The sequence below is a fragment of the Suricata suricatta genome, chromosome 4 (genome assembly GCF_006229205.1).
Source record: "Suricata suricatta isolate VVHF042 chromosome 4, meerkat_22Aug2017_6uvM2_HiC, whole genome shotgun sequence".
In the NCBI taxonomy this organism is placed as follows: Eukaryota; Metazoa; Chordata; class Mammalia; order Carnivora; family Herpestidae; genus Suricata; species Suricata suricatta.
Window position 1 is genome coordinate 80,000,940 of NC_043703.1, and position 26,648 is coordinate 80,027,587.

Genomic DNA, 26,648 nt, shown 5'->3' on the forward strand with positions numbered 1-26,648 from the left:
AGGCATGACTTTGAGTAGATAATGAAAGAAAATGCAAAATGTTAATTGATTCATGATGTGGTTTCATCTTAGCTTGGGCAAACCATGCAGTATTTAATACATAGTAGCAGAATATTTACTACTGAAGCCTGAAGAGATGTGAGTTCTTTATGTGCAATCTTTCATTTATGCATGTGAGAGGGTTTTCTTTTTTTAATATTTTTACATTGTAGTACTTGTTTTGCTTGTTGGTGGTGTTTGCTTATTTAATACATTCCGTCAGGGACAGAAATTACATGCTGTTTTATTTTCCCCTAGGAAGTATGTCTTGGGTTTTCCCCTTATTATTTTCTTTACTTTGTTTTGTTTTGTTTTGTTTTGTTTTGTTTTGTTTTGTTTTCCTCTTCTTTTTTTGGTGGTGGTGGTGGTTATGTTAAATGAAGTTGCTTTTACAACACCAAAGAGTTAATCATCGGTTTCCTATATAAAAGGTAAGTACTTTTTTGCGTGGACCTCAAGTATATTGTAGTATAGAGGTGGAATTTAAGGAAAGGTCTTAAGCAGGCTGTGTTTTAGCTTATGGGTAAGTAATAAATTGTATCATTTATCTTGAATGTATCATAGATAAGCTGCTATATAACGATTGCACTTCAGATAGCTGTGAAATTAGGTGATTAACTAGTTGTTACTTAACCTTCTAATTTCTGTATAAGTCTAATTACATGAACTAGAAGTTGGGGTTTGGTTTTTTACTTTGCTTTTCTGTTTGGAGTGTCATTGTAACTACTGTATTGTAAATGATGGAAAATAATTGCATATGTTAAAAAATAAATTGTGTTATATTAAAAAATTTTTTAGTTTAACAAAAAAAAAGAAATTAAAAAAAAGTTTGACAAATCAGGAAAGAGTACCCAATGAAAAAAGGCCATCCTCTTTAACAGATGGTGCTGGGAGAACTAGTCAGCAACATGTAGAAGAATGAAACTCAGCCACTTTCTTACTTATACACTAAAATAAACTCAAAATGGATGAAGGACCTGAATGTGAGACATGAACCATCAAAACCCTAGAGGAGAAAGCAGGAAACAGCCTCCTTGACCTCAACAGCAGCAAAATCTTTCTCTACATATCCCTAAATCAAGGGAATTAAGAGCAATAATGAAATATTGCGACCTCATCAAGATAAAAAACTTCTGCACTTTAAAGGAAACAATCAAGAAAACTAATAGGCAATCGATGGAATGGGAAAAGATTATTGCAAGTGACACATGGGATAAAAGGCTAGTATCCAAAATCTATAATAACTCACCAAACTCCTCACCTGATAAACAAATAATCCAGTGACGAAATGGGCATAAGACATGAATAGACACTTCTCCAAAGAGGACATCCAGATGGCCAACAGACACATGAAATGATGCTCAACATCACTCATCATCAGGCAAGTACAAATCAAAACCACACTGAGATACCACCTCACACCTGTCAGAGTGGCTAAAATGAACAAATCAAGAGACTACAGACACTGACTAGGATGTGGAGAAACAGGCACCTTCCTACACTGTTGGTGGAAATGTAAACTGGTACAGCTGCTCTGGAAAACAGTGGTGGTCCCTCAAAAATTAACAGTAGAACTCTCCTATGACCCAGCAATAGCACTGCTAGGCATTTACCTAAGGGATACAGAAGTGCTGATGCATAGGAGCATATGTACCCCAATGTTCATAGCACCACTTTCAACAATAGCCAAATAATAGAAAGAGCCTAAATGTCCATCAACTGATGAGTAGGTCAAGAAGTTGTGGTTTACCTATACAATGGGATACTACATGACAATGAGAAAGAATGAAATCTGGCCATTTGTGGCAACATCGATGGAACTCGAGGGTGTTATGCTAAGTGAAGTAAGTCAGAGAAAGACAGATACCATATGTTTTCACTCATAAGTGGAACAGGAGAAACTTAACAGAGGACCATGTCAGAGGGGAAGGGCAGGGGGAATAGTTAGGGAGAGGGAGGGAGGCAAATAATGAGAGACTCTTGAATACTGAAAACAATCTTAGGGCTGAAGGGGAAGGGCGAAGGGAAAGGGGATTGATGGGCATGGAGGAGGGCAATTGGGATGAGCACTGGGTGTTTTATGGAAACCAGTTTGACAACAAACTATAAAAAAACAATCAAGAAATAAAAATAAAATCCTTTATGAGTGCTTTCCCCACCACTATCAAAGGCATAAGGGGGCAATCTAAATGAGATAGAAAGTCTAACCTTAAAACAACAGATGCAGGCCCTTGGCTTTACCCTAACCAGCTTTCACCACTGGGTCAGAGAATGATTACCTATAAATCTGACTACAGACGCTACTCCCTTTAAACTAGGAGATGCGATATGGATAAAGGAGTAAAATGTCCAATCCCTAAAGCCCCTCTGGAAGGGCCCTTATCATTTTGTTTGCTCTTTGTGCAGTAAATGTAGCCAATGTGGGTCTCTGGATTCACTATAGCAGGGTGAAGCCGGCATCTCGAAACTGGGAATGCTTTCCTGATCCATCAACGCTGAGCAAGCTGACCATATGGAAAGAACAATCTGCAACTCCAGGGTTCCAAGAGACTGTAGCCTTGCTTTAGTCACTTTAGTCCACAGCAGAAGCTTGATGAATTAATCAACGGTCCAGTGAAACAAAAGACTGTCCTTTTTTTTTTTTTAAATATGTTTCCTTACTGTGATGCACTGTCGTGTCTTGTTTCTCCTATTATTTTGATTCTTCTTCTACTCTTTGCCATAGGACTGGCCGAGGCCACCCTGGCTGGCTGGAAATGTGGTGAGAGGTTTCTGTTAACACTCACCTTCCTTCTGTGGATAGGATTACTTCGTTGGTACCAACATGGGAAAACAGTGGCCATAAGAGACTAGAAAATTAGATCCCCACAAACCATATAGTAAAACAAAATACCCCAGTCCTACTACCAGGGTTTGGCTTCTCAAAAGCTCAAATATTGGGAAAAACTTTCTTGCCTCATGTGGAAAAATTCCACTGTCATCTTTGTTTAAAACTTAACATGATTTAAAAACTCAACCGCCCAGAAAATCCAATGGTGGGGGACCCCAGATCACCCCGAGTCTCATCTGCACCCCTTGTCTAACTTCTCTAATCTCTGAGAGGCCTGAGACCATGTCAACACAGCCATCAAATGACAGGTCCTGGGTGGACTGTACTAGATATGTGGAAGGACAGCCTATATTGTACTTCCCTCAGTCTGGTCAGGGATGGAAACTATTTGTCCGTCTTTCTTCGTGCTCTCACTTGCCAGAGAAAAGCATTTGGGAGTCCAAGTATATGGGAACAGGGAGACTCAAAAAAGCAGGGTGTCTTACAAATGAACAAAAAGTTAATAAATGGCCTCCCAAGACTATAATACAATATTATGACCCTACCACCTAGACAGAGGATGGGTAATGGGGCTACTACATTCCCATTTACATGATAAACCAAATAATTAGACTACAAGCAGTTGTAAAGATTATAACCAATGAGAAAGCCACAGCTCTTAACTTACCAGCCAACCAACAACTAAAATTTACAATGCCATCTATCAAATTTGCTTGGCATCAGATTACATGCTTCGTTCTGAGAGAGGTGTTTGTGAAAAATTTAACCTGAGCAACTGCTGCCTACAGATAGGTGATGAGGAAAAAAGTCATAGAGGAGATCACAGAGCAAATAAAAAAAGGTTACTCATGTCCCAGTTTCAAACCTGGAACAGTTGAAATCCCAGGGAGTTATTTGGGGGATGTTTTTCAGCTCTTGGGGGGGATTCAAAACCCTCATGGGAATTCTCCTCCTAATTTTATGTGGGTGCTTAATCTTGAGCAATTTACTAGGGTGAGTTTGATTTAATTAAGAGGAAAACAATATTACAAGGATTGATAGTGAGAATTTCATGTTATTTAATACTAGAACTAAAACTTAAAAAGGGTGAATGGATGGGTGGAAGAACAGTATGAAAACCTTATAGGCTCTAACACAGTAGAAAGAAAGCAACTTGAAATTTAGAGTGAGATTACTGGTGGTTGTGTAAGTAACAGGGGGAATAGAAAAGTTCCTTTGAAACTGGAAGATCAGGTAGTAAAAGGTTAAGTAAGAAGAAGAGGATTATGTAGTTATAAAAGGTGATAATAATATACAAGCAACCAATCACTAGAAAAAATTTAACAATTCCTAAACAAAAACAAAACCTCAAAATAAAAACAACAACAACAAAAAACCCCTCCCACACAAAGCCATCCAAACTGGTACAGAAGAGGTAATACTTTCACGATTTGCAGATGACATGATACTATTTTTAGAAACCCCTAAAAACTCCACCAAGAATGGAAACTAATTTGACAATAAACTACTTAAAAAAAAACTCCACCAAGAAACTATTAGAACTGGTAAATAAATTCAGCTGAGTCACAGGATACAAAAACCAATGTACAGAAATTTATTGCATTTCTATACACTAATAATTAAGCAACAGACAGAAAAATTAAGAAAGCAATCCCATTTATAATTACAAAAAAATAATAAAATACCTAGGAATGCACATATCCAAGGAAGTGAAAGATCTGTACTCTGAAAAATATAGAACATTGATGACATAAATTGAAGATGACACATAAAAAATGGAAAGACATTCCGTGTTCATGGATTGGAAGAACAAATATTTTTTAAATGTCCATACTCCCAAAGTAATCTACACATTTAATGCAATCCCTATCAAAATACCTACAGCATTTATTCTCAGAAACAGAACAAATAATCCTAAAATTTCTATACAACCACAAAAACCCCAAATAGTCAAAATAGTCTTGAAAAAGAAAAACAAAGCTGGAGGTATCACAATTCCTGATTTCAAGTTATACTACAAAGTTGTAGTAATCAAAACAGTATGGTACTGACACAAACATAGACACATAGACCAATAGACCAGGATAGAAAGCCCAGAAACAAACCCAAAATTATGTCATCAAATAGTCTTCAACAAGGCAGGGAAAATATCCAATGGGAAAAAGACTGCCTCTTCAACAAGTTGTATTGGGAGATTTGGACAGCTACATGCAGAAGAGTGAGGCTGATCACTTTCTTACACCATACACAAAAATCAATTCAAACTGGATGAAAAGGGCACCTGGGTGACTCAATAAGTTGAGCGTCTTACTTTGGCTCAGGTTATGATCTTGCAGTTTGTGAGTTCAAGCTCCACATTGGGCTCGCTACTGTCAGATCCTTCAAATCCTCTACTCCCCTCCCTCTCTGCCCTTCCCCTGCTTGTGCTGTTTTCTCAAAAATAAATAAACCTTTAAAAAGTGGATGAAAGACCTAAATGTGAGACCTGAAGCCATAAACATACTAGAAGATAGCATGGGCAGTAATTTCTCCAACATTGGCCATAGCAACATTTTTCTAGATATGACTCTTGAGGCAAAGGAAATAAAAGCAAAAACAAACTATTGGGACCACCTCAAAATAAAAATATTCTGCTCAGCAAAGGAAACAATCAGCAAAACTAAAAAGACACCCTACTGAATCGGAGAAGATATTTGCAAATGATATATCTGATAAAGGGTTAGTATTTAAAATATGTAAAGAACATATATAACTCAATGCCACACACACAAAAATAATCCAATTAAAATGGGCAGAAGACATGAATAGACATTCCTCCAAAGAAGACATCCAGATGGCCAACAGACACATAAAAGATGCTCAGACACTGACAGCTCAGAACCTGGAGCCTGCTTCTGATTCTGTGTCTTCCTCTCTCTCTCTTTCTCTCTTTCTATCCCTACCTCGCTTGTGCTCACTCTCTATCTATTCTATCTATCTATCTATCTATCTATCTATCTATCTATCTATCTATCACCTATCTATCTACCTATCTATCTACCTATCTATCTATCTATCTATATCTATATATATATCTCAAAAATAAATAAACTAAAAATATGTGTATATATAAAAAAAACTACAATGAGATATCACTTCGCACCTGTCAGAATAGGTAAAATAAAAAACATAAATAACAAGTGTTGGTGAGGATCTGGAGAAAAAGGAACCCTCTTGCACTGTTAGTGGGACTACAAACTGGTGCAACCACTGTGGAAAACACTATGGAGCATCCTCAAAAAATTAAAAACAGAACTACCCTACAATCTAGTAATCACAGTACTGGGCATTTACCCAAAGAATATAAAAACACGAATTTGAAAGGATATATGAACCCCTATATTTATTGCATTATCATTTACAATAGCCAAAATATGGAAGGAGCCCAAGTGTTCATCAATAGATAAATGAATAAAGAAGTGGTATATCTATCTATCTATCTATCTATCTATCTATCTATCTATCTATCTATCTATCATCTATCATCTATCTATTACCTATCTATCTATCTATCTATCTATCTAATAGAATATTACTGAGCCATAAAAAAGAATGAAATCTTGCCATTTGTAATGAGGTAATGACATGGACGGAGCTAGAGAGTATTATGCTAAGTGAAATAAGTCAGAGAAAGATAAATACCATATAATTTCACTCATACATGGAATTTAAGAAACAAAACAGATGAACAAAAGAAAAAAAAAGACAAATCAAGAAACAGACTCTTAACTATAGAGAACAAATGGGTGGTTGCCAGAAGGGTGCTGGATGAAGAGATGGGTCGAATAGGTGACAGGGATTAGAAATACACTTATTGTGATGAGTGCTGAGTAACGTGTAGAATTGTTGAGTCACTATATTGTATACCTAGGACTAATATAACACTCTATGTTAAGTATATTGGAATTAAAATTAAAAACTTAAAAAAAGTAAGAACTCCCACACATTTTTTAAAAAAGAAAAACAAAAATAATACAACAAATAGGAAAAGAACAGTAAATATTTCTTATTGCACATGATAATATTGTCACCAGCTAGACCCCAAGACCTGACCTTTACTACCCACCTGATTGTACCCACCAACATGTGTCCCACATTTTTCCTCAAGCTCTTCTTTTCAGCTTATCTCTTAACTCAGGCAAAAGACCCAGTCATCACAGCATCCTGTGATGGAAACTGAAACTATCCTTTAAGTAATAATGACTTCCCTGATGATGAGCTCCACTGGCCCAGACCACCCAGCCCAGTTTGACCTCAACCTCCAACTCACATCTGTGTAGACAGATCATGGAGTGACCCATGGAGTGACCAACAGTAACCTTTACTTCATTATAATATTAAAATTTCCACCCAAGGAGGAGCATAGGCCTCATTAACATAACCTGCAATGTATGTATAGGCATGTTTCCTTAAGGCACATGCATGACCTTATGCCTCCCCCTTTACATACGTGACAAAACTCCCCTTTCTGAATATTTATCCTAACCCTAAATAAAATGAACCCATTTACCCTTGTTCTGAGAGTCATGGCTTTGGAAATTATTCTCTATGATCTCCTTTTTTGCTACAAATAAAGGTTCCTTTGTGTGACAGTTCTATCTGGTGTAGTTTCTATCTGTGACTCACTAAAGAGTAAATTCATGTTAGTTCAGTTACAATATGACATAATTGTGAACAAACATATCAGTCATCAATAAATGTGAGTGGGATCAAACCATCTATTAAAAATAGATGATTCAAGGGGTGCCTGGCTGGCTCAGTTGGAAAAGCATGTGACTCTTGATCTTGGGTTTGTGAGTTTGATCCCCATGTTGAATATAGAGATTACTTAAATGAATAAAAATAGGTTCAAATTGGCTCATAAGAGAAAACTCAATCATATGCAGCATAGAAGACACACCTAAAACTCAGAAAGAGTGAAAATAAAAGGGTAGATAGATACATAAAATGCAAGTAGGGATTATGATACTATCAGATAAAGTAGTATTCAATCCCAAAAGCATTATATAAGACAAAGAAGGAACTCTGGAGGTGCCTGGGTGGCTTGGTCAGTTAAGTGTCTGACTCTTAATTTTGGCTCAAGCCATGATCTCATGGTTTGTGGGACTGAGCCTTGTGTCAGGCTCTGTGTTGACAGTGCAAAGCCTGTTTGGAATTCTCTCTCTGGCCTTCCTTCATGCATGTACTTGTCTGAACTCTCTTTCTGTGTCTCAACATAAGTAAATAAACCTAAAAAAAAAAGAAACTTATAATGCTAAAGTCCTCATTATATCAATAAAATAGAAAAATCATGAATATCTATGTACCAAATAACAGAAAACCACTTATAAAAAACAGAAACCACAGTTGATGTCAGGAAAAATAGAAATACACTAATAATAAGACATTTAATTCTCAGTACATGACAAGTCAAGTGGACAAAAAGAAAAAGCATATAAAAGATTTACAACATAAGGAATATATTAGATCTTTTGGATAATAGAGGATGTATCTTCTCAAGTGCACATAGAATATTCAAAAAATTTATAATATGGCACAAATGAGTAATTTTCAAAAAGGTGGAATACTACAAACAACACTCTTTGATCATGAGTGCAATAAAACTAGAAAGTAAACACAAATCCAAAAAATTTAAAAACAATCCTTCCATTTGAAATTAAAAGCATCTACCAAATGTCTCTGGTGTAAAATTATGGAAATTCTGAAAAATATGGTAAAATGAAATGTAAAGAACATACTACATATCAAAACTAAAAATAATTAAAAATAGCAATCAGAAAAAAATGTATAGCCATAAAAAGAGAATGGCTGAAAATGAAGGGATTAAATCCTCAGCTCAAAGAACAGTGATAAATTTCAACACCGATTTACAATTAAAGACTGAGAAAATAAGGAATGGAAGGAAAATTCTTTGCCCTGATAAAGAACATCTATAAAAAAGCTGTAGATAGCATCATACTTGATGGCAGGACCTGGATGCTTTTCCCTTAAGATCAGGAACAAGACAAGGATGCATGCTTTCATGATTTCTGTTTGACATTATAGTGGAAGCTCCAGGGAATGCAGTAAAGCAAGAAAAAGAAAATAACAGATATCCAGACTAGAAACGAAGAAGTAAAATATCCATTATTCACAGAACACATGATGGTTCATGTAGAAAACCCAATAGAATATACAAAAAATTTACTAGAACCAATAAGCTAGGATGCAAGATACAATGTCAAATACAAATAGCAATTATATTTTAGTATACCAGCAACAAATAAAGATTAAAATAGAAAAATGCCATTTATAATACCATTAAATAAAAATATTTATCATTAAATTTGATTGAAGACGTGCCAGACATAAGTGATAGAAGATACCAGACACTGGCAAGGGAAAGTAAACAAGGCCTAAATTATTATTATTTTTAAACAATTAAAATTTTTTTATGTTTTTATTTTCATTATTGAGATAGAGAGAAACAGAGCTTGAGTGGGGAAGGGACAGAGAGAGAGGGAGACACAAAATCTGAAGCAGGCACCAGGCTCTGAGCAGTCAGCACAGTGCCCGATACGGGGTTCAAACCCACAAACCATGAGATTATGACCTGAGCTGAAGTCGGCCGCTTAACCAACTGAGCCACCCAGACGCCCCAGGCCTAAATTATTGAAGAGAAGAACCACATTCCCAGATCAGAAATCCTGATTTTGTTAGGGTAATACTTCTCCTCCAAGAGATCAATAGATTCAATACAATCCCAACCAGATATTGGAATATTTTTTTTGTAGAAATTAACAGCCTGATTCTAGAATTTACAAAGATCCTAAAATAGCTAAAGCAACTTCAAAAAAGAAGAAGAAATGTGGAGAATTTCAAAGCTTATAAAGCTACAGTAAGCAGGAGGTGTGGTGTTGGCATAGCAATAGACACAAAATGGAAAGGAACAGAGTAGGAAATCCATAATATACCTATATGTATATCGTTAGTTGATTTTGAAATAGAGGTCTAGCTATTCAACAAGAAGAAAAGATATTTTTAAAAATTAATGGTGCTAGAATAGTTGACCCAATTAATGATGGGTTTTCAATAAGTATTATTTTACAAATAAAAAAAAATTGTGGCTTGAGAGTTAATAATTTGCTCAATGTCACCCAGATTAAACATATGAAGCTGGATTATTTGATTCCAAAGTCTATGACTTTTCATCTTTGAGCTGTTATCTCTTACAAAAGCTAGTATTTGCCACTATTTACTTTAGAAAAACATGTCCTTTATTCCTAATTGATTTCAAGCTCTTCAAGGATGCTGTGTCTTTCTTAGTATCTTTGGTATGAAGCGTAATTGTTTGTTGGTGATAATATTGCTATATATAATTTTGTTTGATTCTGTGGTCTACTGGTTATAGATAAAATATAGTTGAAGATAATCCTCTATGAGAAGGGAGCACAATCACAGAGGAATATGGTTCTTAATAAGTGGATGCTAGGAGTCCTCACCCTTCCTTTTCTGTGTTATACATTCATGGTTACTCTTGAATTCCCAATCGCCAATAGGGAATGAGCTGTCTGATGCTATCCTATTGTATATTTTAAAAGAGGAATTTAGGAGTCTTCTTTCCCAATTGAAGTGAGTATGTTGATCTTAACCTGTTTCTCAGTACCCTTGAAATATTTTCCAGAAGGCTAATTGTAGAAACAATTCTCTTCTCAGAAGCAAACTGACTTAACACAGTAGTCATGGGTCTTAGCTACAACGTCCTGGGCATTATTTGGGCAAATTTACCTGAGTTCAAGGGCGGGGGTAGAGCCCATTCAATGAAAGGTTGCCGGTCAAAGGTGTTGGCCCGCCGGCACTTCTCCACATCTCCATCATTTTGGATCATGTCCACAATCTCCTGTGTCCAGGTTGTGCCTAGAAGCAATACTTAGTGTCCATTCCATCCACTCACCACACAGTTCAATTCATTTCCTTGATTATTTACATATTTAGTAAAATTTACATTTACTGAGTGTTAAGCAGAATCAGCTTACTTACCACCTCCTTTTAAATCCCCATTGCCTTGCATAGGGCTTTGCACCTGGTAAAGGGAGTCTGAGCAAATGAATACTGAATCAAATGAATATAGGGACATACAGAGATGAATTAGGCACTGTCCCTGTCCTATAGCGTTTACAATCATTTTGGAGGACATAAGATAGGACAGTGGCTGCTTCTTGACTAGCTTATATCCATTCTTCCTTTCTTCTTGGTTAATAGACCCTTAATTTTTAGCTGGGCATATAGTTTTTTGCCTCAAAGGTAATATTCTTCAGTCTTTCTTCCATGATGTGGCCATGCCATTTTGGAAAGCTGTCTTTAAAGGAAAGGGACATGACTTTATTTCTCCTTTCCTACCTTCTTGCTGCTTTTTGAAATGTGCATGGGATGGCTGGAGCTCCAGGAGTCAGATTGGACAATAAAACTAAAAGCTACACCTGGAGATGGTGCAGCAGAAAGTTAGAAAAAGTCTGTGTCTTTGATGACCAATGTAGCCACCATTTCAGCACTGACTACTAATTCTTCAGACTGCTTTTTCTTTTGTATTGGGTTTTGTGATATTCATAGCCAAATTGAATCCTAAAGGATACAGGAGAAGAGTGGACATAGACATAGGTAGGCAAAGAAGTAGACTATGTTTATTGTTCATCGGATATCCATTTTCTTGTTTACATCAGCAGTGTTTGGTGTCTCTCTGGCTCTTAGACGAACCTGCTGCTCACTGATACATACGACATATACACAATTAACTAGAAGATGAACAGTATATAGTAAGAGCCAAAAAGGATGTGCAAAGGGCTACAGGACTAGTCTTCAGAGGAGGAGAGCCAACTTGCTGTGGAAGAGGTGAGTAAGGCTCAGCTGAGATGGCTTTGGAGTGTAGAGTCAAGCAGGACTGGAATGCCCATTCGCACTAAGAAGCCAGGGCATCCCAGGCAGGGAGCCTCAGGAGCAGGATAAAGAGTCACATTGCCTCATTGGAAAGTATAAGCAGATTCACAGTGGGTAGAAGGTGGTGGAATAAGGCTGGAGACTTGGGGACTGTCTTATGAGGGGCTTTGGGATTGACTGCATAATTTCAAAGGTGAGCTAAAAAACATTTCTGCTCTGAGGTGCAATGAAAATTCAAGTTCAGTTCTGGGCAGAAGTGTTCTGTGCAAACCAGACAGCGAAGAAGATTCTTGAAATAATTGAACCCTGATGACAGGAAGTCCCTGCCCTAGTTTCAGTAATGCTGATTCTTGAGAACAGAGTGAGGCTAAGGAGGGAATTCCTAGCCAGAGAGGACAGGAACAGTCTAATAAAGGCTCAAAGAACTGCAGTGACCAGACCCTTTTCTGAGGTCTTTTGGTTATGAACACCTGGAGTCCCTCTTGGTGAGTCAAATGGCCACTGAGAGTTTTCCAAACTGGCTACAGCTTCAAGTTTCCTGCCTCACTTGGTCACACAACTTGACATTACAAGCGCAGGTAATGCAGGGGCATGGTCAGTAATTCTTGCAGCCTCCCCCGTTAGGATATTCTCTGTTCCTCCACCCCTGTACAAGCCTGGGAACCCTTGCCTTTTCAGACCTTCACTTTTGTCACAGCTCCCTCTTCATTTTATGAGGCCCTAGTAAGTGTCATCTCCCCTTCTCCAGATTCTTCCCACTGTACTTGAGTCTGGACCCAGTACTATCAGAATGTTTCTTATTGGGGTGAAAACCCTCATTTCCACATTAATGTCCCCCACTAAGAGATACTTTTTAATGGGCAAGGAGTGCTGTCACTCTGGGATTGCCTCACAGATAGGAACCAGGAGTGGCTGTGTTGGCAAGATTACTGTGAGAACTTATGTACAATTTCTCAGACTCTGCTTTTAAAAAAACCTTGTAGAAGTGCTGATGCACAGGAGCACATGTACCCCAATGTTCATAGCAGTACTGTCAACAATAGCCAAAACATGGAAAGAGCCTAAATGTCCATCACCTGATGAATGGATCAAGAAGATATGGTATATATACACAATGGAGTATTACATGGCAATGAGAAAGAATGAAGTCTGGCCATTTGTAGCAAAGTGGATGGACCTCGAGGGTGTCATGCTAAGCGAAATAAGTCAGACAGGGAAGGACAGATGCCATATGTTTGCATTCATAGGTCTTACAGGAGAATAGGAGAAACCTAATGGAGGACCAGGGGAAGGGGAAGAGGGAGAGAGAGTTGGGGAGAGAGAGAGACACACAAGACCAGAGAAACTACTGAATACAGAAAACGAACTGAGGGTTGAAGGGGAAAGGGGGGGGAAGAGGTGGTGGTGATGGTGGAGGGCACTTGTGGGGAAGAGCACTGGGTGTTGTATGGAAACCAATTTGACAATAAACTATTTAAAAAATAATAAAATAAATAATTTTGTAATTCATTCAGTCCTTTGAATATTTGGGATTCTGGCAATCTCTTTCTCCATCAGAGACCTAAGAGAACAGGAGAACTTTGGATTCTAGGGCATCAGAGCTCAGAAGCAAGTCTGGTTTCATTTCTCCAGGGGCCAGGAGAAAACGTGCATTTTTAAAATCAGAAGGCCCCTGCACCTCTCCACCACCAGTTTCCCAAACCTACCTGCCTTGGCATAGGATGCAATGAGAAGATCATCAGGTCTTGCTTGGAAATTCCAGATGTTCTCCCAATTATCACTTATAAACTTAGTCAAAAGGACTCCATTCACTTCCTTGGTTTCTGGTTGTATGTATTTTCCCACCAGCTGAAGATCTTTCATTTCCTCCAGGGACATCTTTCTACGTAGACTTATGAGACAGATAGTTAAAAGAAAAGTATGCTTGTGTCATCTCAGAACAGTCATTCCTGTAAACAAAGAATTCTCTGAAAAAATTAGGAGAGGGGCACCTGGGTGGCGGCAAAGTCAGTTAAGTGCCTGACTTTGGCTCAGGTCATGATCTCTCAGTCAGTGAGTTCAAGCCCTGAATTGGGCTCTACACTGACAGCTCAGAGCCTGAAGCCTGCTTCAGATTCTTTGTCTCCCTCTCTCTCTGGCCCTCCCCTACTTGTACTCTGTCTTTCTCTCTCTAAAAAATAAAATAAACATTAAAAAAAAGAAAGAAAGGAAAGACATGGTGGGCATTCATTACCATGCTTAATGTTAATTTAAGTGAAAGAAGTCAAGAGGGGAGCCAGAAGCACTTTCAATAGCATTGTTTCAGGGTGTCAGGATGGTAAAGGCAGGAACATATTTCAGAGGAAAGCACGCTGGGCAATGAGTTAAGTTGGGTGAGTTTCAAGGGGTTCATCAGAGATGGGTTCTCTGAGGCCTGAGTGACAGGAGGGGACCAGGGCAGAAGGCTGCTGGGTGAGCAGGCCCTTGCCAATGTTGAGCAACAAACGAAGGCTGGAACAGAATCAGCACTTGGGCTAGCCTTTTACAAGCCAGGGTTGGTGAAATCACATCTGACCTAAACAGCTGTAGAGCTGACTGGAGTCACAGAGCGGGTGGGGCAGAACTAGATTCGTGCTGGGTTCCATTTTGGTGCAGTGACCATAAAACTGTCTCAGTGTGTCAGGTCTGCATGACACAAAAGTCTCCCTGCATGACTACAGTTCCAGGCATCCCTCCCTGCCCCAAATCTCTGGCTGAAGAGCAACATTTGCCAGCTGAGGAGGCAACCCCGGCTTGCTTGGGGGTGTAACCCTCACTGGCTGGAGGTACCACAGCTGTTTCCTTTGTAGATAACTTCATTTCAGTTTCTTGAAATCCTATATTTATTATAGAAATGTAGCACACTAAATCAAATCACAGCATTACTAGTTTTGTTTTAAGAATAACCATGGCACACTTAGTAAGTCCTTATTATGTAGAAGAAACTTTGATATATTGGAATACCCAACAGATGAGCCTTGCAATTTGAAGTTAACATGTTATTGAATATTTTAATGTTTAGACTTGGGATTTTAGGCTGAAATATTAGGCAATTTTACTTTGTTTACAAATGTTTAAGAGCCAATTCAAAGCTTAATTTTGCTAGATTTGTGAGATTTAATAAAGTAATTAGGATTTCTTCCTCTTTTTGTTATCATCAGACAGCCAGAGTACTGAAAGAGAGTAAATGCAATTGAAAATATTTAGTGGAATTTTATTAACTAGGTTGAAGAAGCCTTTGTAATTGGAAAACATTTGCACATATGTCCTTGATACTCTGTGATCTACTGGTTTAATCTTAATTCTGAGTTTTGGTTTCCTATCTGTAGCATGAGGGGTCAGGCTGTAACTCCAAGTTGACTCTGACTTAACTGCACATCTAATTTAACATTTTCTTGAGCTGAATGTCAGATAAAATAGTGACCACTCCATTCAGAAGGAGGTTTTTGCTTCCTGAGAACTCTTTTCCTCAATCCTAAAATTTAAAGTGATCAAGCTTGACCATGCAATTGTGTACTTGACAGAACTTGACTGTGGGATTTCCCTGCACCTAGCCTCCATCTTGGGGCTCTTTGTGCAGACATGGCACACCACATCCAGGTGTGTCCTTCCAACTGGTCTGTCCCTCCCCCCTCTCTCTGCTGGATATTTTCAAGACCAGTAGAGGCTTGTGGATCACTTTGGATGCCTCTGTGACTGCAAGGGAGGCCCAGGAGCTTGTAGTTTCCCAGCAGATGGGCTCTGGGTCTTGTTATTCCATTTTGATTGGACACATTAACCTGTCTTCTATTTTGGGCTTCCATGTACATTTTGTTCTGAAGAAACGGCTCTGGGATGCATAGAACAAGTGGGACAACTGCATTTTTAGGACACTGCTCTCTACTTCTAAAGTGGCAATTACCGTACGTTGAAATTTTCCAGGAATTAATGTCCCTAAAGTCAGAAGAGATGAATATTGGGGGTGGAGGAGAAGGGACAGATGGAGATATACCCAAAAGCATACTGAAGCAATTAAAACAGTTTTAGAGAACTTTCTTTTGTCTTAATGATTAAATGAGTTACAGTGGAATATTGTCCAGCACTAAAAAGACATGAGCTATTAAGCCATGAAAAGATATGGTAGGAACTCAAGTGCATACTACTAAGTGAAAGGAGCCAATCTGAAAAGGCTTCATACTGTATGATTACAACCATCTGACATTCTGGAAGGGGTACAATCATAGATACAGTAAAAAGATCAGTGGTTGCCAGGGGGTGGGGGAAGAGAGGGAAGACTAAGTGCAGCACAGACTATTTTTAGATACTCTTGTATAATACTCTAATGCTGGACATATGCCATTATACACTTGTCCAAACCCATATATCTGAGAGCACCAAGAGCTAATGTAAACTATGAATTTGGGTGATTATGATGTGTTGATTCAGGTTAATCAATGGTAACAAATGTGGCACTCTGGTGGGAATTTTTTAAAGAAAATATTATTAATGTTATTCATGAATGGTATTTGAAAATTCAAATTCTGATTGTTCCTAGTATATAGAAATACAATTGATTTTTGTGCATTGATCTGTATTCTGCAATCCTGCTGAATTCACGTAATCAGTTCTACAAGGTTTCTTATTGACTCCTTCAGAAAAAACAGTTATTACTTCTTTTCTTCCAATCTGTCTACATTTATTTCTTTTATTTACCTTATTGCATTAGCTATGACTTTCAGTTAAATGTTGAACAGAAGTGGTAAAAAAAAAAAACCCTCCTTGTCTTATTTCCAATTTTGAGAGTGAAGCATTCCATCTTTCATCTTCAAGTATGACATGAGGTTTTCTGTAATGCCCTTTATTAGTTAAACAAAGTTTCCTTCTATTCTTACTTTGATGAGAGTTTTAGCATACATGGATATGGAATTTTTTCAAATTATTATTCTGCATTTACTGAGACCACTACATAAATTTTTCTTTTGAAGTCTATAAAAATTGTAAACTACATTGTTTGATTTTCAAATATTAAAAAACTTGGCATCCTTGGGATAAACCCTACTTGGTCATGACATATTACCATTTTTGTCAATTCTTTGGTTCAATCTGTAGAGTTTTTGAATCCATGTTTGCAAGGAATATTGGCATGTAGGCTGTAGTTGTTCTTTAGTTGAAATATCTTTGTCTGGTTTTGGTGTTAGGTTAATTCTTGCCTCTGACTGTTTCTGTCTTTAAATTGTGTGGTTAGAACATTTTCATTTGCTGTGATTATTGATATGGTTAAGTTTAAATTTACCATTTTTCTATTTGCTTTCTATTTGTCTCATCTGTTCTTTATTGATTTTTTTGTCCTACCCTCTTCTGGATTAATTAGAATACTTTTGATAATGTTATTTTATCTTCTTTATCTGCTTATTAGTGATACATATTTGTTTTTTTTTAATGATTGCTTTGGAGTTCACAGTATACATCTTTTACCCTATGTAACATTATACTAATTCATATATAGCATAATGACGGTAATAGCATATACTTCCTTTTGTTTCCACCCAGCCTTTGTGCTTTCTTGTCATTCATACTTACTTCCATTTACATTATAGACCCTGCAACACATTGTTGTTATCTTTTACTTTAAACAGACACCTTTATTATTTTTTAAAATATAATTTATTGTCAAATTGGTTTCTGTACAACACCCAGAGCTCATCCCAACAAGTGCCCTCTTCAATGCGTATCACCCACTCTCCCCTCTCCTCCATCCCCCATCAACCCTCAGTTTGTTTTCATTATTTGAGAGTCTCTTATGGTTTGCCTCCCTCCCTCTCTGTAACTTTTTCCCCCTCCCCTTCCTCCATGGTCCTCTGTCAAGTTTTTCAAGATCCACATATGAGTGAAAACATATGGTATCTATCTCTGACTGACTTATTTCACTCAGCATAATACCCTCCAGTTCCATCCACATTGCTACAAATGGCCAGATTTCATTCTTTCTCATTGCCATGTAGTATTCCATTGTATATATAAGCCACATCTTCTTGATCCATTTATCAGGTGATGGACATTTAGGCTCTTTCCATGATTTGGCTACTGTTTAAAGTGCTGCTATGAACATTGGGGTACATGTGCCCCTATGCATCAGCACTTCTATATCCCTTGGGTAGATCCCCAGCAGTGCTATTGCTAGGTCATAGGGGAGTTCTATGTTTAATTTTTTGGGGAACATCCACACTGTTTTCCAGACAGACATTTTTATGTTAAAGATATTTTAAAATTATGAGAAAAGCCTTTTATATTTATCCATATATTTACCATTTCTAGTGCTCCTCATTCTTTGTGTAGACTCACATTTCGGGCCAGTTATCATTTACCTGAACAAGTTCCTTTTCTGTTTTTCCATTTCTTCAGCTGGTCTGTTAGTAATTCTTTAAGCTTTTCTATGTCAACAAGTGTTTTTATTTTGATTTCATTTTCGAAAGCTTTTTGTTGGGTCTGGAATCCTAGGTGCACGTTTTTGTCTTTCAGTACTTTCAAGATGTTGCTCCATGTACTCTGGTTCATCTCTGTTTCTCTGTATTGCATCTTATTTCTTGGATGGCTCTCAATATTTTCTTTTTGTTTCTGGCCCTCAACAATCTCATTTTGATGTGCATTCATGTGTTATAGCTTATATTTCTTTTGCTTGGGATTTATTCGGGCTTCTTGGATCTGTGAGTTTATACTTTTCATCCAATTAGGAAAATTTTGGTCATTACTTCAAGTTTATTCCACCCCTCCAACTTTCTCCTCCCATTTTGAGACTCCCACTACACATTTGTTAGACTGCATAACATCCCACAGTTGTGTTTTTTTTAATTTTTAAAATGTTTATTTATTTTTGAAGGAGAGACAGAGCATGAATGGGGGAGGGACAGAGAAAGAGGGAGATACAGAATCTGAAGCAGGCTCCAGACTCCCAGCTGTCAACACAGAGTCCGATGCAGGGCTCGAACTCACAAGCTGTGAGATCATGACCTGAGCTGAGGTTGGACACTTAACCAACTGAGCCATCCGGGTGCCCCCACAATGTCCCACAGTTTAATGATACTTCATTCCATTTCCCCCTAATCTTCTATCTGTTTCATTTTGAATAATTTCTATTTTGTTACACCTCCAAGTTTACTAATCTTCTCTTCAGCAGTGTCCAGTCTGCTGCTTATCCTATTCAGAGTGTTCATATTTGACATTGTTTCTTCTTTTTTTTAACCTTTGGAAGTTTAATTGGGTCTTTCTGTATCTTACATACCTCTGCCACCACGCTTGCAGTTTCCTCTACCTTTTTGAAGATATGGAGTATTTTTACAATAGCTGTTTTATTATTTTTTTGGGGGGAGGATATTTCTAAAAATTCATTTTATGTAACCAAAACAGTTCACTCATTTCTCCTAACACCTTTCCCTCACCTCTGACAACCACCAATCTGTTTTTTGTATCTATGAGCTTACTTTTAAAAATACACATATACTTTTCCTGGATATCACATAGAAGAGAGATCATACAGTATTTGTCTTTCTCTGTCAGATTTATTTCAGTTAGCATAATGCTTTTGAGGTCCATCCATGTTGTTGCATATGTCAAGATTTCATTTTTTTTATTTTTAAGTAATTTCTACACCCCACGTGGGGATTGAACTCATAACCCTGAGATCAAGAGTCACATGCTCTACCAACCAAGCCAGACAGGCGCCCCTTATTCTTTTTTTGTTCATTTAAAAAAAATTTTTTTTTTATTTTTGAGAGAGAAAGAATGAGACAGAGACAGAGCACAAAGAAAAGAGGGACATAGAAGGAAGGAGACAGAGAATCCAAAACAGGCTCCAGGCTTGGAGCTGTCAGCACAGAACCTGAGGTGGGGCTTGAACTCTCAAACTGCAAGATCATGACCTGAGGTGAAGTCAGCCACTCATAACCGACTGAGCCACCCAGGTGCCCCCATGTTTTGCTTTTAATGTTTTTTTAATCTTTGACAAAGAGAGAGACTCCACACATACCTGGGCATATGCATGTGAGCTGGGGAAGAGCAGAGAGAGAAGGGGGACATAGAATCTGAATACGGCTCCATGATGATAGCAGCGAGCCCAATGTGGGACTCGAACTTATGAACCATGAGATCTTGACTTGAGCCAAAGTCTAACATTAAAACTACTGAGCCACCCAGTCACCCCTCTTTTTTTAAATGGCTGAGTAATATTCCATTGTATATGTATACCACAAATCTCTTATCCATTTATTCATTAAGAACACTTAGGTTGTTTCCATATCTTGGCTATTGTAAATAATGCTGCAGTGAACATGAGGGTGCGTATATATTTTTTGGGAATTAGTGTTTAAAGTTTCTTCATTAAATACACAAAAGTGGAATTGCTGGATCATATTTTGAGAAATCCCCAAACTGTCTTCATAATGGCTACACCAATTTACCTTCCTATCAACTGTGCACAATCCTCACCATCACTTGCTATTCGTTGTTATTAACCAGGTGAGCCTCCTTCACTTTAGATGCCTTAGATGTTTAGATGTTTTGGAGACTAATTTCTCTTGTGTATGCCTTAAAAGTTGGGGTACTCGATGTGGGGTTTGAACACTTTGCTCCTCAGGGAGAAACTCTGGGTTTGAGTTCCCTCCCAGCTGTGGGTTGCAGCACCAAATGTAGTATTTTTGGTGAGATTGTGTCTCAGTCCCTCTACCTACTTCAGTGTGGTCTTTCCATTTGACCAATGTGTAGCTGTCACTCAGCCAGCCTTTAGGTTTTTTATAGGGGAAATTGTTCCATATGTAACAATAGACTCAGTGAATTTGTGAGAGGAGGTTGAGTTCGGGATTTCTGACATTGCCATCTTGAACTGGAACTCAGTCTTTGGTGGGGAATATTGGTGTTGGGGAAGGTAGGCATATGTGAAAAAGGGCTATGTGAAGAATCTCTGTACTAGCCTCTCAATTTTTCTGTGAACCTAAAACCACTTTAGAGAATAAATTCTTATAAAAATTAAAATGATTTTTCCATTCTTCCTTGTGATATATCTATTAACGTTTCATATAAAAATATTTCAGTTCCACCCAGAATGTTCAAATAAACTTGATGCTTTAGAGATACATAGTCTGTTTCAGGCACATCCAGACCCACTACACATATTTTCCTCAGCATTTGTGGATTTGTAGATGCTATTTAAAAACAAAATTCACATGTTACCAGTCTGGCAGAACGGCTTTCATTGGGCCATGGAGACATAGTTGTAACTTCAAGAATTAACTCCAGTGGTGGAAAATCCTGACAGGCCAGTGAAGCCAACTTTGGCAGGTGTTGCCTGCCATGCCTGTTGGTGCTACCTCTTCCTCCTAAATGAGATGTATGTTCTGCCTGAGTTCTTTTAGAAATTGTTCTGGGTTTGGATAGTAGCATGAGATATTTCAAAAATTGCTTTTTTTCCCCAGATGTAGAGAAATATTATTCTGCCAGTGATTCCAAAGATAGCCTCAAGGAAGAGAGAATCTGATCCCTGATGGAGATCCCTTTTCATCTATTATCATCTTCCTCTCCAGCATATCCCTTGCTGTACCCCTACTGGACCTATTTCCATTTTATGAACCAGTCACAGTTAAGATTACTGACTCCCTTTTCAGCACATACAAATGACTACACCTGAGGCTGTACTTAACCGCAAAGTGGATGCCTTTCTGCTAATGCAGGTCACTAGCCATTTGGAACTCTCAACTTCTGACACTACTGACAACTCTGCAGGCTCCACCCTCCATCATAAAACCAAATCTTCTCCCCCACCCCCGCCCTCCATCAATCTGTTGATCTCAACGCCACCATTTTGGCCTTTCTCAGTCACCTCTCCTTCACTCCTTACTGCTCCTATGTCTCTTCAGGTCGTGGGGAGCTGCTGCCACACTGGTCTGGGCCCACTGAAGGGCAGTATACTTAAGACAGCCTTTGCAAAATGCATTGTTTTGAATTGCAAACTATAATCCCAAGCCAAACACTGGGAACTGTCAGGTGCCTCAGTTCAGGGAGGGGACTGCCTTTTCAGCCACTGGCAGTTTGATTTCATAGGACCACTTCCACTGTCAGTGTCACTCCCCATTTCATTATTACATGTATGGATACTTTTACTAGATTACTGCTTGCTACACTCACAAGGAACATCTCCATAGAGCAGATAATCTTTCTTTTCTAAGTATGTCCTGCTCCCATTCAGCCCTCCTGATACCTCTGACTCCGTTCAAGTTTCTCATCCTACTGCCCTGGGCTCTCCTGCAGGACATCCAATGGAAGTTTCACCTCCTGCACCACCACAGGCCTCTAGCATTATTGAATGCCATGGTGGTCCTTTAAAGTCTTTGCTCCTTAAGTGACAGGGCATTATATGGACTTCCAAAAGGACTTCATTGCTGCAGGGACACTGTAAACTCTTGACCACATGACCACCCGCTCTCCTTACACCAGCTGGGCTTGTCTGGCCCTGCTGCCTGATTGTTATCACGGGAATCTGATGCCTTAACCTTATGGGAGGATATTATGTACATGTTTCCCAACATTTTGAGTCCCTTTCCCGATTTCAAATGTAAGTCATTTCGCCTTCCAATATTCATTGGTGACCCAATGGGGGATGGGAGGTGAGCAATGACCCCCTGGTTGTAGGTACTCCTGGCTCATTAAAAAAACAAAGACCCAGTTTACTGCTGCTATCCCATACTTACCCACTTGGTAGACAAATTCCAGCTGAAATTCCAAAGTTTAGTGTCCTCAGTAGATGGCTCAGTTTTCCTACCCACACCTACCCACAGGAAGTGGAACCCTAAAAGTGGGTAAGGGCCTCAGGTTGGCTGACACTAAAAACGTGAAGGGTGACGGTGTGTTGTGACAGTCACAACACGTGGTCCTACCCTACTTGGGAGGAGGTTACCAGCAAGTGGCTGACCCACAATGGCCTCATAGTAAGTCACTGTAAGGAGCAGTTGGTGCACAGGTGTGAAACTATAGCATGCAGATGTTTGCTGCTGCTGGTCTTACTCTAGGCCTCCTGTGCCATGTCACCTGGGTCATGGGGCTTCACCTGGACCCCAGAGAGGGAACACTAGAAAGTTTCTGCAACTGCACAGCTACTCACCTGCAATTGCACCCAGAGTTAGAGGAGAGGCCACACCCAAAAGAACGCCTCATGTGGATCCTAGCCAGCAATTCAAGCTCTTTCTCTTAAATGGGACCAATGAAACAAATGCTTAAAGGCCACCAGCCCTGTCCAAACGATCACCAGCATCCTGACCTCTGGGAACAGGCCATTTCACTACCCTAATTTCAATCCTAACTGGCTGATGAATTTATGCAGTTCACACCAATCTCTGATAAGACAAAGCCAAACATTCAATTGCCAGGAGCATATCACTAAATTTTCTTTAAACCGAGGATATACATGTGCTTCCAGCTGTTCTGTTCCATGATGGAGACTCATGCCTTGGAGGAGAGCACCTCCCAATCATTTGTGAGGCACATCTCTGAGGACCCCCAAAATTTACTGAGAATTTGTGATAAATGCTCCCAGCAGTGCAAGCAAACCTTAATCAGGGCATCTTAAATACATGAGACCCTGGTACACCTCTTGGCCCCTCAGCTCCCCTCCTAAATGGCTCCCTGGGAGAGCCACCCAATTCTGGCATGGCTCCCTTCACCTGTGGCAATGCTGGAGATGGCAATGCCTGTGCCCACAAAGGCATGAAATCTGAGACATGACCATACTGACAGCATGAGACTTGAGGATTCAGAACATGACAGTGCCCTAGCCCATAACACCCCAAGACACAGCCTCATCCTGAATGCTGCCTAGGCAGCCTTCCCCTCTGGCAGAGATGACACCCAGGAATACATGGCAGCTGATGATGGTGAATACTCCTAGGGACTTGGTTGTGAACTGAACACTAATTTATCAGAATCCCCTGCTGTTGAAGCCCTTGCGAGGCATTTGGCAGAGTTAGCTATGTTTACCCCAGGCCTCCTTGCTTGCTACTTGACTGTGAAGCAAGCTGCTCTCTGCTGTGCTTTTAAGTTTTGGATAGCCAAGGTATGTGTTCAGTCTTACAACTTTGTGGGTTCTCTTTGCTTGCTCTCATCACATCTGTTAGATTGGTCCACATCATGCATCCTACTAGGAATTAGTGATTTTAATTTCTGTTGAGAGGACCCTTCCCTGGCTGGATGTGCACCTGGTATAGCACCCCCACTTCAAGAACAAAGCTGCAAGGTCACCTTCCTACACCTTCCCCATAGTCACCACTCAGTGCTCCATAATCTTCCTGTTAAGCCCTCTAATAGTCTTGTTCTTTAGTGCATTTTTCAGTGGTTTCTTAATACAGATGGTTGTAGGTAATTATGGGTTTAGATTACTTATTGGCCCAACAAGGAGGTGTATGTCCTATAAAGAACACCCCCTGCTGCATATAAGTTAATAAATCTGGACAAGTTCAGACAGTCTGAGAGGTAAAACTATTCCATAATCTCACCCTAGTTATCAAAACCTATCTTAACCTTATCCAAGGGCTTTGATTTATTTTCTTGGCTGGACTGCAACAATTGAGGGAAAGATTTGATGGGATTTCAAAATGTTGTTTGTTGAATTATATTGTTGTTTGTCACTTATACTTTGCTCATATGTTTCACATGCTGGGTGACCAATCTCTATCAGCAGCTTTAATTATCTCTGCTGTCTGGACAGTATCCATGACTTAGGGAACTAAGGACTAATGTCTAGGCATTGTGGGGTCACTTGTGATGAGAAAACAGCTATTTTGAGTTGCTGCTCAGGCATTTCACAGTATGACAACCCAGCTCACACCCAGGGTCTGGAATTCATATATTCACCTGAGTTGAGAAAGTCTACCATAAGTTTCTGCTTTATTTTTCCCAGGGCACCTTCTAAAATAACCACTTAGAGTTAGACTTGCAAAAAGTCAGTGACGACCATCCCCATCACCTTGTAAGAGGTGCTTGCTACCTCACACTCAATCTCCTGCTTGCTGGTGAACTGGGATCGGAGACTGCCCTTCCCTTGGCTCATTGCATCACCTCCCTCCTGGGATCTCTAAATAACAAATCTTGTGGCTCCACTTTCTTTGTGTGGGTACACTGAAATTGCACCTTCAATCAAAATTTTCATGTCCCCAGAGTGGCAGCTCAGATGTTGCAAGAGCCACCTGTTGCCTTTATGCTTGTGCCTCCTCATTCAACAGGTCATCCCTGCATAGTCTTACTTCAGCACACCTGCCCTTGCTTCTCAGGATAATTTACGATTAGGAACACTTTATATGTGGGACTTCTTAAGTTCTATCTTGAAGATAGGCTCCTCCAGACAACATTTCTGTTTGCTCTGCTGGGCTCTGTGGCTGCTTTCGAAGCATTTCAGCTGAGCTTCTTTATGGAAGAATGCAGCTAGTAAATGTAAAAGGAATGATAGCTATAAAAACAGCACGAGTGGATGCTAACTGCCTTTGGATACAATGCAGAGAGAAATGGGATATTCACACAGTTTCAAAGTATCCACTCACAGCAGATTATAGAGGGGAAAATGTACCTTCTAATGAAGAGATGTGGGGGGTGGGCAGTCAACTCCACCAAGTATAAATCAGCATTCCTGAGAGAGAACAACCTGGATTATGTGCCAGCTGCAATGCAGCCAGATATCAGAGGCATCACCTGGGGCATTTTCTAGTAACAACATCTAACCTGAATTTCATCATGAAGAACTAATTGGACACAACCAGAATTTGGGATGTTCTGTGGATAATTGCTTTAGATTTTTCAAAAGAATCAATATTAGGGAAATAGACATCAAAAGAGAACAAAATGGCTTGGGCCGGGGTACTGATACAGATGATAAGAGACAACAGAGACATAACAAAATACAATGCAAGGATCTTAACTGAATTCTGAACAGGAATAAAAGCAGCTTTACAGGACATCATTGGGCAAGTTGGGAAAATCTGAACATAGATTGCATGCTTAGTCATGTTATAAGAGGAGAATATCCTTCTTTTAGTAAATATCAACTGAGGTATGCAGGGGGTGAAGTGTCACAGTGACCTTGATTTACATTCTGATGTTTCCTTAAAATAGTACACATTTATTTGTAAATAGAGGGAAGGGGTGGGGAACACGTGCAACAAAATCTTATTCGTTGTTGAATCTAGGAGAATGTTTACAGGTATTCTTTGCAATATTTAAAAAATTTTTCATGTAGGGCACCTGGATGGGTCAGTTGGTTGAGCATCTGACTCTTGATTTTAGCTCAGGTCATGATCTCGAGGTTGCTGGATTCCAGCCCGACATGGGTTCCAGCCCCGCATCAAATAAAACACATATTTGAAAAATATTTTGTCTAGTTTTTTTTTTCACATCTTTTCAAGCTTCAATAGTAAATATTTTGCTACTATGTATTAAATACTGCATGGTTTGCCCAAGCTAAGATGAAACCACATCATGAATCAATTAGCATTTTGCATTTTCTTTCATTATCTACTCAAAGTCATGCCTACTGCACCTCTAAACATTTCATTAAATCCAATGATACAGCAAACAGTCTCAAAATAAACTTAGATTGTATTGCAGTTTCACTTAACAGTATATAAAATGCTGTGTTGTGACAGGTATCAACTATCCATTAGATACTGAATCAATTTTTCTTAAGCACTACTAACTGCTTGCTTTCCTTGAAGCTAGATCATTCTGAAAATTTCCTGTTAGACCTATGAGTGCAAACATATGGTATCTGTCCTTCTCTGCCTGACTTATTTCACTTAGCATG

General features: G+C 39.0%; 1 protein-coding gene across 1 annotated transcript in view; it reads right to left on the reverse strand.

The window, feature by feature from the left end:
- LOC115288947 (sulfotransferase 1C1-like) overlaps window positions 1–26,648 on the reverse strand; it is a 43,760-nt gene that overhangs the window by 14,304 nt on the left and 2,808 nt on the right. The window contains exons 2-3 of the mRNA XM_029936197.1: window positions 13,528–13,712; window positions 10,676–10,804 (exon numbers count right to left, since the gene is read on the reverse strand). Of these exons, the coding sequence (XP_029792057.1) occupies window positions 10,676–10,804; window positions 13,528–13,699 (301 nt within the window). The 5' untranslated portion in view covers window positions 13,700–13,712. The remainder of the gene's footprint in view (window positions 1–10,675; window positions 10,805–13,527; window positions 13,713–26,648) is intronic.